Genomic DNA, 14,457 nt, shown 5'->3' with positions numbered 1-14,457 from the left:
ATTATGGTGGAAAATAAGTATTTGGTCAACCATTCAAAGCTCTCACTGATGGAAGGAGATTTTGACTCAAAATCTCACAATACATGGCTCCATTTATTCTTTCCTTAACACGGATCAATCGTCCTGTCCCCTTAGCAGAAAAACAGCCCCAAAGCATGATGTTTCCACCCCTATTCTTCACAGTAGGTATGGTGTTCTTGGGATACAACTCCGTATTCTTCTTCCTTCAAACACGACGAGTTGAGTTTATACCAAAAAGTTCTATTTTGGTTTCATCTGACCACATGACATTCTCCCAATCCTCTGCTGTATCATCCATGTATCCATTTTGGTATAAACTCAACTCGTCGTGTTTAGAGGAAGAAGAATACTGAGTTGCATCCCAAGAACACCATACCTACTGTGAAGCATGGGGGTGGAAACATCATGCTTTGGGGCTGTTTTTCTGCTAAGGGGACAGGACGATTGATCCGTGTTAAGGAAAGAATGAATGGGGCCATGTATCGTGAGATTTTGAGCTAAAACCTTCCATCAGTGAGAGCTTTGAATGGTTGACCAAATACTTATTTTCCACCATAATGTACAAATAAATTCTTTAAAATTCCTACAATGTGAATTCCTGCATGTTTTTCCCACATTCTGTCTCTCACAGTTAAAGTGTACCTATGATGAAAATTACAGACCTCTGTCATCATTTTAAGTGGGAGAACTTGCACAATCGGTGGCTGACTAAATACTTTTTTGCCCCACTGTATGGTCTGACGTCAAAGTGAAAGGGGTCACCTTTTAATCAGGGGTTCAAATCTGAATGTATGACTCGACCAGCAAATCTGAAAACCTTATGAAAACTTTCAAAACCTAAAACAACTCAAGTATTTGCTGTTATTTCCCTGCCCTGCTTGAAAGGTGTCTAAACGTGTGACAAGCTGTAGTTAATAATAATAATAGTAATAGCTAACTTTGCTTTGCTTCTTTTTTTCTTTGACCCTGCTCACTGGCCATCCGCCTCACTTCACCCTTCTCTTCCAGATCCACTTCCTCATGATTCTCTCAGCAAACTGGGCCTACCTTAAGGACGCCAGTCAAATGCATGCCTACCAAGACATCAAAATGAAAGAGGAGCAAGAGCTGCAGGACATCACGTCACACTCCAAGGAATGCCTAAATTCCTACACATAAGAGCGTGATGAGACAGACACACACACACAGTAAACACGCAAAGGGCACACAATGCTGCGCTCCAATAACCACCTGTGCCGTACTAACAGACTAACGCCACACGCCGCTTCCGCTTTAACTCACCTTGCAGTATTACGGGATTCTTTCACACATTTTCTATTGTCTTTTGTTGTACAACAATCCATCATATGAAACTGTGCTGTGAATTGACAAGTAAAAAAAATCATGAAGACAGTTAAATATGTGCTTTTGTATGCAAACAAATCAACTTCATGGCCTACATGAACTCTACCTCAGGGGTCTGCTGCAGCCCGATGATCATGGAAGCGTCGAGAATGTTCGACTATACAACATTAGGTACACCCGCATACCACAGGTTACTACTGTGCAGTGGGCATACACCGATACTGTACATGACCAAGTCCTTTTTAGGTCATGATGGTAACGTTGCTGGCTAGAAAATGGGCTGCAGCAAATGAAAAATTCATGGAATAGAAAATAATTTGATCTCCCTAGGCTTTTATCACACCTGAAGTGTGCTTGGAAGATATGTCCTTTTTTAAAGTGTTTTCATGTTTTTTCTATAGTTGCATCTGTTTTTGATGTGTTAACTGTGGCGTAATCTCATATTCATCTTCCTAGTTCCGTTAACTTGGTGTGCGTTTGTTGCATGAGTACAACATGTTTATGCAGTAATATTTGATACAATACAGTCATGTATGCTCAGTTTAGTAGTAGCCAGTGTGTCTATTTTTAAAGACAACTGCCAGCTCAGTAGATATCCAATAGTATATCCATTTTGTTAGTACACATGTATTTTCTGTGGGCGTTAAGGACTCCTGCACTAACGTATCAGCTTGCATTAATTGTCAAAGTTTAAGTGCGGAAAATCGACTTTGAATCAACCAAAAACAAATAAAACTACCTACCAATCAATCATAAAAAAAAAAAACATCCTGTTGAAGTGGAGAGAAAAAAAATCTCCTCTTTGGTTTTACACAACTTTCTATGAAAAATAAAGTACTGAAAAACTACATTGCCTTATTTTCTCATCTGATGCTAAAACTCATTCATCACAAAACAATCGTGTATGTCCTTTATTCATCCACACAATAGAAAAACATAAATGTCACCAGTGTTTGGGAACCTGTTCACCAGAAATCATCATCGGCATCTTCACCCTTGTGCGAATACGCCGCAATGCTGTGGAAACAGAGACGTGCTCGTTAGATTAGTTAAGAGTAGGAACAAAATAATACAATCATAAAGAGGACATAATGTTGCCTAAAATGAGTACTGTATTAGTGGTGCACCACAAACACATTATTATGGGACTGTATGTGAATGTAGCTTCAGTTACACCTCTGAATAGCAGATGGTTCTAAACAAACCTCATACGCACAGATTTGACAGAGAAAAAGAAGACGTAGCAGGAGGGACTAGTGTTGATAATTAAGCGATATATTTAGCGACTATTCGGACGCCTTGAGTCTGTTTTTTTTTTAAATAATGACAGATCTCGTGACTTTTACTGGACACTGGATTCTAACCTAACATGAGAACATGCATTGCTCTTAATAAGTAGTGCACTGCCTTGCCTGTCTGGATAAATAAAAACATAAAAAGAAGAACTCCTAACACTATGCATGTGATTAATCGCACAAAATTGATAGCACGATTCATGTTTAAGTGCAGATTAAGTACAAAGTTTATTTTAATTGTACATGCTACTTTACCCTAACTGTGGATGGTTCCAGTTCCAGTTATGCGGTCAGCAATCAGGACAATGCATACGTCAGTGCAAAGATGACTCCTTTGCTTGTTGGCAAATTTCAGTTCAAAATACTCCCAAACGGGACTTTAGATAAAAACTGTATCAAGTTTTGAAAGATTAAATTACATGAATTTGAGTAATAGGTTTTTAAAACATCTCTGGTGTGATATTTGGACAATAAAATTGCATTTGTGTCAAAATATTTTAGTTCATTTAAATGACGCAAGCAAGTAGTCAACCCCCATTAATAGCTATTCATCGAAATTTAAAAATATCAATCAATCAATGTTTATTTATATAGCCGTAAATCACAAGTGTCTCAAAGGGCTGCGCAAACCACTACGACATCCTCGGATTTGAAAGGACTAATTTTTAAACATATTTGTTCTGCTTTACGTTTGTTTTGCTCAATTCTGTAGCGTCCATCCAAATTACAAGCACATGCATCACCGCTATTTATGAAAATGAGATGATTACGTCACACAGTCACTTCATGCAACATTTTTTGAACAGTCTTGTTGTAAAACTATGAGTTATAAATACAATAATATTTTTGATGGATACAACTGAATTTATATGTGTTTAAGCATATTAAACTCAAATAGGCATTTTCAGGCAATTTTTGTGTTTTTTCACCATTAGCCTGTGGTTGCTATTTCAGTTGCTATTAAAAACTTCAAGAAACACGTATCATTTTGTCTTTTCTGTTTTGCATAGCAATAAAGTATCTTGAAAAATAAAGGTCTTCTTTTCAGTATTTGGGTCAATAGAGTATTTAAGGTGCATTTTTTGTCTTAAAAATAGTTCCATATATAGTAAAATATTTCTTATATACTGTATAACATTTCATCTTGTATTCAGAGTCCTCTTATTTTGGTACATACACAGTATTTGACACGTGCCCACATGTATAGAGTTGTGTGGCTTTTCTACTAAATATAGACGTCAAATCCAGAAAATGTTGTCCACCAGTAAAAATTCAGATAAATGAAAGTGTTCGCATGCACAAATCCAATTGTGTAATTGTTCATATGTTTCTGATGGGCATATCAATTATTGAAGTGTAAAAGTTGGCACTTTTTTCTGTGAAACTGTTACCCAGCATCACTTGTGTGTGTAGCTTAAGTATCCTGTAGAAATGGGGATACGACAGCTCTGAAGTTGCCATGAGACAGCGCACAATTCTACGTCAACGTCACGTTTGATACATCTCAAATTTGCAGCGAAAAAGGGAGTACGGCAGGTTTTTGTGCGGATGCAAGCTTTGTACATGAGGCCCCTGGAAAGGTGTTCCAGGCAGCCAGGACATAGACTGAGGACCTAGCTGGTTTAAGGCCCCTGTGTCCCCCACTGGAGGAGGCCAGAGAGACAGTCTGGGAATCCCTGCTTAGACTGTTGCCCCGGCAACCTGGACCCGGATAAGCAGGTCATGAAGACGACCGGCGAATGGTTATTTAGGGATGGATTATGAAGGCTGGTACAGTTATTAAAATGCATCATTTAAGACTTTACCTATTATCTTTCTCCTCAGACAAACTCTTGACCTCTGGGCTCGGGTGTTCTTCTTCCCCTGCAGATCGCTGACAGAAAAAAAGGTTTAAATAGTTTGAAGAAAGTGGAAAGTTGAGAATAAAGGAAAACATGCGATTCACTTTTTCACGCTGCTTCTGTCGCCCGTCCAAAACAATCTTCATGTATTTCTCTAAGGGGTTTTCATTTGGGGCATCAGCCTGCGCCTCGCCCTCATCTCCTCTGTCCTCGTCACCTCCCTCCTCCTCTTCCTCCTCAACCTCCTCCTCCTCCTGTTGTTGTTGTTGTTGTTGTTGTAGGAGCTGTGCCGGCACATGTGCACTCAAAGTCGTAATTGAAAGTAGTTTATAAACAAACAAACAACGTGTTAGTTACGGTCTCTCTCTCCAGTCTTTCTGCTTCCTGTTGTTCTCTCTCTCTGGCCTCCTCCTGCTCCTGTCGCCTCAGTTCTTGCTTTTCTCTCCTCTCTCTTTCCCATCGCTGCTCCTCATCCTCTTCCTCTGCCTCCAATTCCTTTGGGATTTGAGCTTGTGCAAAGCAAATATATGACAGCATTTACATTACAGTACTTGGCAGCAGCTGCTCTTGTCACCTAACGGGAGGAGACAGTCACTCACCCACTTGGCCCCCAGAGTTCACCGGGGCTTCTGGGAGGTCTGGCGGAGACTGTAGGCGCAGGACAGAGGGGCCGCCAGGGGCCTCCTCGGAGAGAGGGACGGCAGTGTCCAAGGGAAGCTCTGGAATGTGGCCGGGTTCTGGAGGGACACACACAAAGGGATCTTTTATGCTTTGCACCCCCATCCCCCCATCGCCCATAATGCGACAAGGCCAGAGAAGCCCGAAGAATACATAATCAGTGGCCCTTCATCTTGGTGATTGTGTGGAGTAACTTTTGGTAGGCTGCTCACACACACACTCATTAAAAGTAGTCTGTACATTACCTTAAGTCACCATTATCGCATGTATTTCAATTTGGAGGAAAAGTATACAAATTGATTTAATCTAGGGCAAAACTCATGTGTGTATCACAAAAAGTTAGCAAATTAATCATGTATATACCAAGTATAAATACACAATTGATTGGATGCTTACCTGAAAAGCGGAGCAGTTTGATATACGGTCAGTGATCAGGTCAATGCATATATGTCAGTGCAAAGATAGCGTGCACGCTGGCAAATTTCACTTCAAAATAAATCCCGGCAGGACTTTAGCTAAAACTGTTACCATGTTTTGAGCAAATAAATGACGTGAATTCAAGTAAAACATTAAAAAAACATTTCCTGTATGACATTATGACAAAAAAAAAAAAATTGCATTTGTGTCCACATATTGCTGTTTTTTCATGTTACCTGATATTATGCAAGCAAGTATTATCCTGGCATTAATCCTGATTAATCCAAATTCAAGTGTGATTAATATGATTTAACATTTTGATAATCTGACAGCACTAGTTTAAACACAACATTTTCCGCCTAAATGACACAAATACATATCTAATTTAAAATTGTATTTAAAAAAGTGAATGAATTGATTTAAAAACATCTGAAATTAATCAATAATTAGTATTATACATAAAACAAACACAAATTATTTTATCTTTCTTCTTAAAAACCAAAGGTTAATAAAAGTAAGCTCCCTCTCATGTGTCTTAAAAAAATTAAAATCCAACTGAAGATTTTGCGATGGATTGCCACGGTGATGGTGATTTTTGCCACTATGTAAGTAAAAACAATCGGATTTCATTTACATCTTTTGTCTTAAGAAGAAACAAAAATCCCTGTTCTTAAACAGGTTGTTGCCTAAAAGAAATTACATTAATAAAATATGATTATCAACGGCACAAAGCCTGTTGCTAATTAAATAAACCAGGGAGGGCAGCATCATGAAGCTTTTAGTCGAGAGTTGTACAACAGGCAACATATTACGACATTCTGGCAAAAATGGAATGTATTGCTGTAAAATGAGTAACTTTTTATTGAATTTAAATAAAAAAAAAAACATGTATAAGCTATCAGGACACACGTAAGTAATGTTTGACACCAAATTACACGCATGTTCAATAGTTATATTTCTCACGTTGCTCCTTTGAAACATCTCAGTATGGCTACCTAGCTGTGAGCTAATGCAATGACTTAATGTGAACTCGAAAATACAGCAAACAGAAGTAATACCCGCCTCCAAATTTCAATTCAGCCATCCATTTTTCTACCGCTTATTCCCTTCGGGGTCATGGGGGGTGCTGGAGCCAATCTCAGCTACAATCGGGCGGAAGGCGGGGTACACCCCGGACAAGTCGCCCCCTCATCGCAGGGCCAACACTCACATTCACACACTAGGGCAAATTTTAGTGTTGCCAAATAACCTATTCCCAGGTGCATGTTTTTGGAGGTGGGAGTAAGCCGGAGTACCCGGAGGGAACCCACGCAGTCACGGGGAGAACACGCAAACTCCACACAGAAAGATCCCGAGCGCAGGATCGAATCCAAGACCTTCGTATATTGAGGCAGACGCACTAACCCCTCTGCCACCGTCAAATTTTGCCCTCAAGAAGACACAGGAAGATGTCATCACACAATACTTCTTTATGCATCGATCATTGTTTCTTGCACACGTGTCCCAGCTGTGCTGAACTGGGCTTTTATTTGTTTTGATTTGCTGTCGTTTTTACATTGTATTTGCATGACAAGATCACAGTATATTGCCATAAATTCACCCATCCATACATTTTCTAATATATTTTATCCAATTTCTAATCTTTTTCTATTAATTTACGCTATTCATAACCTACTCTATTTATATCCTATTCTATTTAAAATATTATGGACATACTACCTGCGATGAGGTGGCGACTTGTCTAGGGTGTACACCGCCTTCCGCCCGATCGTAGCTGAGATAAGCACCAGCGTCCCCCGCAACCCCAAAGGGAATAAGCGGTAGAAACGGATGGATGGATGGACAGACATACAATTGTTCTTGTGGTACACATTGGGCTAAATCTGGGACCATGGGCACTAAATTTTGTGACATCTCATGTGACAATTAAGTCCCCTGAATCCTTCCGCCCAAAATAATTTTGGTGTAACCTTAAACAGACTAAAATAAAAAACAGAAATCTGTTGACATCAAACAAAGTTACAAACATAACACAGTAGGTAAAACAAGATTTATTAGCATTGCTTTGTAATGTGACGCTTTTGTTTTACACTGTTTTGGCTTCATATCCAGTGAGTTTAAGCGGTAGAGGAATACACTTGTACAGTATGGAGCACAGGTTAACTTCAAGCTATGTGAAGTTTGTCGTGAAAAGTTAATGATTTTATGGACCTATCAACGGCATATGCTTTTTTCGGAGTAATTGTTTATTTTTTTCAAGTAATTGTTTACTTTTTAATTTTTCGGAGTAATTGTTTATTTTTTCATAACTGCCCTTTTCCGTGCTTGTGTTTGGAAATGTCCTAAAAAATAGTTATGCTGAGCTTTTAACACCTGTTGGTTGCGTTACGTACACTAGATGTGCAGCAATGGCATAGTAATGATTTTTTTAATTGTTAATATAGTAATATTTTAAGAGCCTTCAGACACAAGAGCAGTCCTTTTCACACCCCCATAAAATGATCTAGCATCTTGTAAAAGGTGAACTTCTTTACAGTAATATTTCTTAAACCAAAAACCGTAACAAGAACCATTAGAATACATGTTTGACACTTGTCTAGACTTTTCACAATTACAAAGTTTATGTAATTTTTTTTAATGTAATTTATGTTTACCGGCCCAAATAAAATGATTGGTGTTAATGGCGGTCACTCAGCCGGTCTCATCTGCATGCACGCGCAGGGAACGTGTGCAAACATACAGAAGCAATTAACAATTTGCAGTCATGTTGTTATGATGGACTATACATACAATGACAGCTAAGGCTAGTCATCCAAATTGCTATTATTAGCTAACAACACCTAAAGCTAATGCGCGTGCACGTGTTACGTGCATAACTACGTACTTATGAGGGCAGGATATGCTGTAAAATACATTTGAAAGTTGGTGCACTCTAGGCATGTATTTTGCTAACGGCTCCTTAAATAAGTAACTTTTATTTTAGTTTTTTTTTAACCTTAAAATATAAATTATTTTTTACAATAACAAAAAATTACGTATCTATGTTTTTTATACAATGAATCAATTAAAAACAATCTTCTTAAAATTTTTATTTTAATTAGACAGACTAACACTATGATTTTTGTAAATAAAATTGTAAAAATACATTATCAAAGTTATGTTTTTAGGCCAACATTTTGCCTGTTAGTTGTATGTCAGCAGCCAAAAGGATCGTTTGAAACAATAACCTGTAACTGGCTTTGAAAAAGTTGTACTATAATTTACCCAACAAATACCGTATTTTTCGGACTATAAGGCGCACTAAAAATCATTTCTTTTTCTCAAATCTCGACAGAGCGCCTTATAACCCGGTGCGCCTAAAGTACAGAATAATTTTGGTTGTGCTTACCGACCTCAAATCTATTTTATATGGTACATGGTGAAATGACAAGTGTGACCAATAGATGGCAGTCACACATAAGAGATATGTGTGGACTGCAAAATGATGGCCATCACACAAAAGAGATATGTGTTCACTCAAGTAAACAACACCAAATTGTTCCATTGAATATATCGAACATTATACACTGCGCTCAAAAATCTATCAAAATGTTTTAGTACGACTTTGGTAAGCTATGAAGCTGCATCGCTTGATGCATACCAGTATTATGGTGTGTGTGTATAAGGTAAGACATATTATCTGGCATTTTGTTTCGCAATATAATGCAAAAGCAACTTTGCTTACCTCCTGGTACCTGCTGACCCGTATTTGGAATCTGCATAAATCCTGAAAATTTGTACGTGTCCACCTTTGTAGTCCATGCCGACACCGTAATCGATAAGCTTCTTTTTTCTCTCTATCTTCTTGTTATGGGACATTCATCCTCCGCTGTTGCCATTTCTAATATAAAGTAGTGTTAATATCTTATTTACAGTATATATGTCAGTAAACTCACTATGAAAGCGTTAAACTATGGTGTAGTGAGTTTACATTATTTACCTAAGGGACTTTAGTTATTCGAGAGATCTGGTCGGTCGGTTTTTCACGGGACTCATTTCCATTGTTATTGCACTCATGAGCCACGGATGAGGAGATGCTGCGCCGTTATTTATTTAAGTAAAGTCTGAATCTCATTAAAACAGTGAGCACCAACTTTTGACACTTCTTCCTTGCACTCTACCCCGTCCTTGCACGCTACACCGCTACAAAAAAGATGCCGGAGAAAGGACGCTGCCGATGGTGAGCCATGTAAATAAGACCGCCCACAAAACGGCACATCCTGATGCGACTGTCAGAAAGTGGCTTGAAGATGATCTGTAAAACATAATCTATGCAACATTTTGACCAAAGAACCACCATTATATGTTATGTAAACCACAAGGAAGTGCTCAATTTAGAAAAAAAATATTATTCCTGTAATCTGGTGCGCCTTTTGTATGAAAATAGACCTGATTAGACCCACTCATCGGCAATGCGCCTTATAATCTGGTGCGCCACATGGTCCAGAAAATACGGTAATATCTTTTGAGAATCGTGTTGAAACGAGAATCGATTCTGAATCAAATTGCCACCCCAAGAATCGGAATCCAATCATGAGGGGATCTAAAGACTCCCACCTCTATAGCAACAATAATATGTTAATAAGCCCCAGGACCATTTTGTCCAGGAAACATTGGACCCATGAGGTAATGTCTGCAGGGTCATCATCCCATACAGTAAGACAAAGGTGCAGGACAATAAGTAAAATAAACACCTATCAGCATACCTGGTGAAATCCCTGTGAGATCCTCAATGCTTATTCTCTCGGGCAGCGGGGAAGACTGCGAGCTGGAGGAGACACAAGGTGGATTTGGCGCGCTGCAAAGGTCCAAACAAAGAAATCAGTTTTGACTGTCTCACGTTCATTCACATCACTGTTCTTGCAAAAAAACAACAACGAAGCAGCAGCGGATGTGGTACCTCTGAGGGTTTCGCGCCGTACTTTGGAGCTGAGGACTGGGAGGTGGGCTCAGCTCGGGGGAGAATTCACGTGCATGTGAGCTGGCCACCTCGTTGTGGGGGGCGGAGTGAAGGTAGCTGTCATGTGACAAGTCCGGGAACAAGGCGGACACAACGACTTCTGGAGAGGACAAAGACTTAAATGTTTCTGAAAGCATTACGAGGCTGCATATTTCCTGGCCAGAATGTAAGTTACACCTATGCCATTTAATCAGATCCAAAACAAGCTGACATTATTGGCGTAACAATTTCAAGTGTTTCATCCACTCATTCAAGTACCAATGGTGTATTTTTATAACCGTATTAACATTGGGAGTGGGAGTTGCCATTGTGAAAACTGCAGTTCGGTTGTATTGGATATCATTAGATTGTGCATGTGTACCTAATGAAGTGTATATTCTTGTACCTTTTGCTGCGTCTTGACGCTGTCTTCTGCCGTGGGAGGACGGACGCCTGGATGAGCGTCTTCTCTGGGGGAGGTCATCTCCCACAGACTGAGGTTCAGTCGATGAAAGACTACTACCTGCTGAGAGGCCAGAGGACTTGAGGTTTTGGTCTTGTGAGAAGGTCACTCTGTGCTGAGCTGCTGTGAAGGCATTTCTGGTGTCATAGGTTGCAGCTGAGGGGGTCCTTATTGTTTTCTGAGAGAGCGGCCTTAATATGGTTTTTGATTGACAGTCGTAAGGGTGGAACAGGTCAGTAGCTTGTGTCAGCAGAGGAGAGTCCACCCTACGAGATGGCTTTGGAGGACGTCTGTTTGAGATGTTGGCGGGCACTGCCCCCTGCTGGTACTTCCTGCAAGCTTCATCCAAAGCCTCAGCTTCTCTCGCTAGCTCCTGGATGCGAGCGTTGGTTTTAGCCAGCATCTCAAGGTCAGAGTTGCAGTCGTCCCAGTGGGATTGGTCACCCTGCGTGTGCACTTCCATCTCGCTCATGTGATCGTATACTGCCTGTGGCCTCAGCAAGGCCCGGTCCACGTAGATATCAGGGGGAACCAGCTTGTCGCTGCTGAAATTCAACACTGAGCGATCAACCAGAGACGGCTTGGAGTTACGCAGTACTTCGTTTTCAAGAGCTGCCATCGTGTGTACAAGAGAGAAGAAGAAGAAGCGTAAGGGATGGATTAGAGAAGAGCACATAGTTGTTTAAAACATCAATATGTTTATTGTTTTGGTGAACAACTGCAATCCTGGAATATATTACTCTAGGACAGTGGCTCTCAATGTTTTTTCAGTGATGTACCCCCTGTGAAAATTGTTTTAATTCAAGTACCCCCTAATCAGAGAAAAGCATTTTTGGTTGGAAAAAAAGAGATAAAGTAAAATACAGCACTATGTCATCACTTTCTGATTTATTCAATTGTGTAATAGTACAAAATATTGCTCATATGTAGTGGTCTTTCTTGAACTATTTGGAAAAATACATATAAAAACAACTATAAACTTGTTGAAAAATAAACAAGAGATTCAATTATAAATAAAGATTTCTACACATTGAAGTAATCATCAACTTAAAGGGCCCTCTTTGGGGATTGTAACAGAGATCCATCTGGATTCATGAACTTAATTCTAAACATTTTTTCACAAAAAAATCAATCTTTAACATCAATATTTATGGAACATGTCCACACAAAATCTAGCTGTCAACACTGAATATTGTATTGTTGCATTTCTTTTCACACTTTATGAACTTACATTCATATTTTGTTGAAGTATTATTCAATAAATGTATTTATAAAATATTTAATTGTTGCTATTTTTAAAATATTTTAAAAAAAAATCTCACGTACCCCTTGGCATACCTTCAAGTACCCCCAGGGGTACGCGTACCCCATTTGAGAACCACTGCTCTAGGAGACATAATGTTTGAGGAGCAGTGTGTGTGGGTGTCTATTGGGTTAGAGAGGAGCCGATGACATGGTTAGAAATGTAAGTGGGTAGACAAAATGCACACACCTGTGAGGTTTGGCTGCCATTTTCTTTCTCCAGAAGATTTTTATATTTTGCCCCTAAAATTTACCTTGTTTGCAAATTCTGTTTGCCATAAAATGAAAAAAAAATAACCATCTTATCGCTGTATGTCATATTAAATCCATTTAAAGGCAACTCTGGAGTAATGGCTGTAAAGCGCATCATTCAAACCAACAAAGACCCCATTCCAGCGACCAAAAAGGGAAAGACAACAACAATTTATCTTAAAGTCAAGAAAGGCAGAATTTGTATTACTTTTATATTGGTTCTCATTCAATATGGCAGGTAAGAAAGAATATGACAAAAAAGCAAGTAGTTATATAAAAGGTTAACAAAAACTAGGTTAACAAATATATACAGTAAGAGAAAACGTATTAGATGCACAAAATAATGTGATTTATATTTAGTAAAGTTATTAATATGTTTATAGTGCTTTTCTCTAGTGACTTAAAGCACATAACATAGTGAAAGCCATCATCTAAATTACATTAAACCAGTGTGGGTGGCACAGGGAGCAGGTGGGTAAAGTATCTTGCCGAAGGACACAAAGGCAATTACTCGGATAGCAAAAGCTGGGATCGAACCTGGAACCCTCAAGTTGCTGGCACGGCAACTCTACCAACCAAGCCACGCCGCCCATTGCAAAATAAATATTTCCCAAGTATAATGAACACTGCAAAAAAAATCAAATGAACAGTGCAGAAATAAAGACGAGGTGTACCTAATATTGTGACTTAAAAGTGCAGTTAAGTGCAAGAGAAAAAAAAAAACATTCAACGCGGATTTTAGAGATTAAATACAGGAGCTTTAGTGTACCGGTAGTTGAAGAAATTTTAGATAAAATACAACCTGCAAAAAGACCACGATCGGTTCCGTGATGCTTGTCGACTCCTTAGTTGTCTTCATTTAAAAAACATTTTTTTCAATAGGCCATGATGCTAGCATGCTTTATATCAAAGACTTCAAAGATTCTTTATTGTGAATGTTCCATACATGAAAGACATTAGGGAATAACAAAGATAGTTTCTCTCTCACCGTGTTCTCTAGAGCATAAAATGTGTTTTGTCTTTGTAACTGATATAATTACTTGCATCATAGATATTGTAATGAGCAGTAAGTCTTTTTTCAGTGTACTTTTTTAAAAATTAGGTCAATAGAAAATGTGCACAAGTCATCTTTATGGTTCTATGCTTATGATTACACGTTTTCTTCTAATTTTTTTGTGAGGTGTTTAAAATTATTTTTTTGGAGTTGATCATTTATATTTCCACTAAATTTCAATTGCAACAATTTAAGCAAATTCAATGAAGTACTGAAGTCTGACACATTTTAGTTTGGTTGTGTATGAAGTAGTACATTGTAATTACTAATAATATTTGTTTAAAATAAACTGGACTAAAATACAACATAAAAACTTGAGTAAAAAAATACTTGATTTTGGTCATGTTTTTGCAATGTAACGCATACTAGTGGTTTGAACTTTGACTTTAAATGTTCTATTGTATTACAACAACAGGAATTGGTGATTTATGGAGAACTGTGCAATGAACTATAGGCCTTTGTCTGAATTAATGCTCTCCAGAGTAGTGAGTCCACCCGACAAAAACTATATGCTCTCCAGAGTAGTGAGTCCACCCGAGAAAAACTATACTATCTCTTTTAAACAGTAGACATGATTCAGTGTTTCTTATCTTACAACCAATAGTATTTTTCATTGACACTTGTTGGAGGGAGTCAAAGCAAAGGTTTTGTTTTGTGAGCTACCTTGTTGAGTTTGGCGAATCTGCATCTTGAGGTCTTCAACATGAGCGGTCATCCACTGCAGCTTCTCCTCACTTTCTAAAAGAAGTGCCTTAAGTTGATCGTATCGCTCCACCTAACACGAAACAGGATGCTTTACTTGACACACGAAT

General features: G+C 38.7%; 2 protein-coding genes across 4 annotated transcripts in view; one reads left to right on the top strand and one right to left on the bottom strand.

Moving 5' to 3' along the window:
* The window catches only part of gpm6bb (glycoprotein M6Bb), a 131,779-nt gene extending 129,566 nt beyond the window's left edge, over nt 1–2,213 (top strand). Inside the window, exon 7 of the mRNA XM_061879094.1 lies at nt 1,030–2,213. Within this exon, the coding sequence (XP_061735078.1) occupies nt 1,030–1,179 (150 nt within the window). The 3' untranslated portion in view covers nt 1,180–2,213. The remainder of the gene's footprint in view (nt 1–1,029) is intronic.
* A 48-nt stretch (nt 2,214–2,261) lies between these two features.
* ofd1 (OFD1 centriole and centriolar satellite protein) overlaps nt 2,262–14,457 on the bottom strand; it is a 24,607-nt gene continuing 12,411 nt past the window's right edge. For all 3 annotated transcript variants that reach the window (XM_061879091.1, XM_061879092.1, XM_061879093.1), the window contains exons 15-23: nt 14,309–14,420; nt 10,981–11,649; nt 10,536–10,695; nt 10,342–10,433; nt 5,101–5,238; nt 4,859–5,010; nt 4,606–4,785; nt 4,466–4,533; nt 2,262–2,382 (exon numbers count right to left, since the gene is read on the bottom strand). In XM_061879091.1, the coding sequence (XP_061735075.1) occupies nt 2,331–2,382; nt 4,466–4,533; nt 4,606–4,785; nt 4,859–5,010; nt 5,101–5,238; nt 10,342–10,433; nt 10,536–10,695; nt 10,981–11,649; nt 14,309–14,420 (1,623 nt within the window). In that variant the 3' untranslated portion in view covers nt 2,262–2,330. The remainder of the gene's footprint in view (nt 2,383–4,465; nt 4,534–4,605; nt 4,786–4,858; nt 5,011–5,100; nt 5,239–10,341; nt 10,434–10,535; nt 10,696–10,980; nt 11,650–14,308; nt 14,421–14,457) is intronic.

This window comes from Nerophis ophidion, linkage group LG19 (genome assembly GCF_033978795.1).
Source record: "Nerophis ophidion isolate RoL-2023_Sa linkage group LG19, RoL_Noph_v1.0, whole genome shotgun sequence".
Classification (NCBI taxonomy): Eukaryota; Metazoa; Chordata; class Actinopteri; order Syngnathiformes; family Syngnathidae; genus Nerophis; species Nerophis ophidion.
This window is presented reverse-complemented; position numbering and strand designations above follow the sequence as displayed.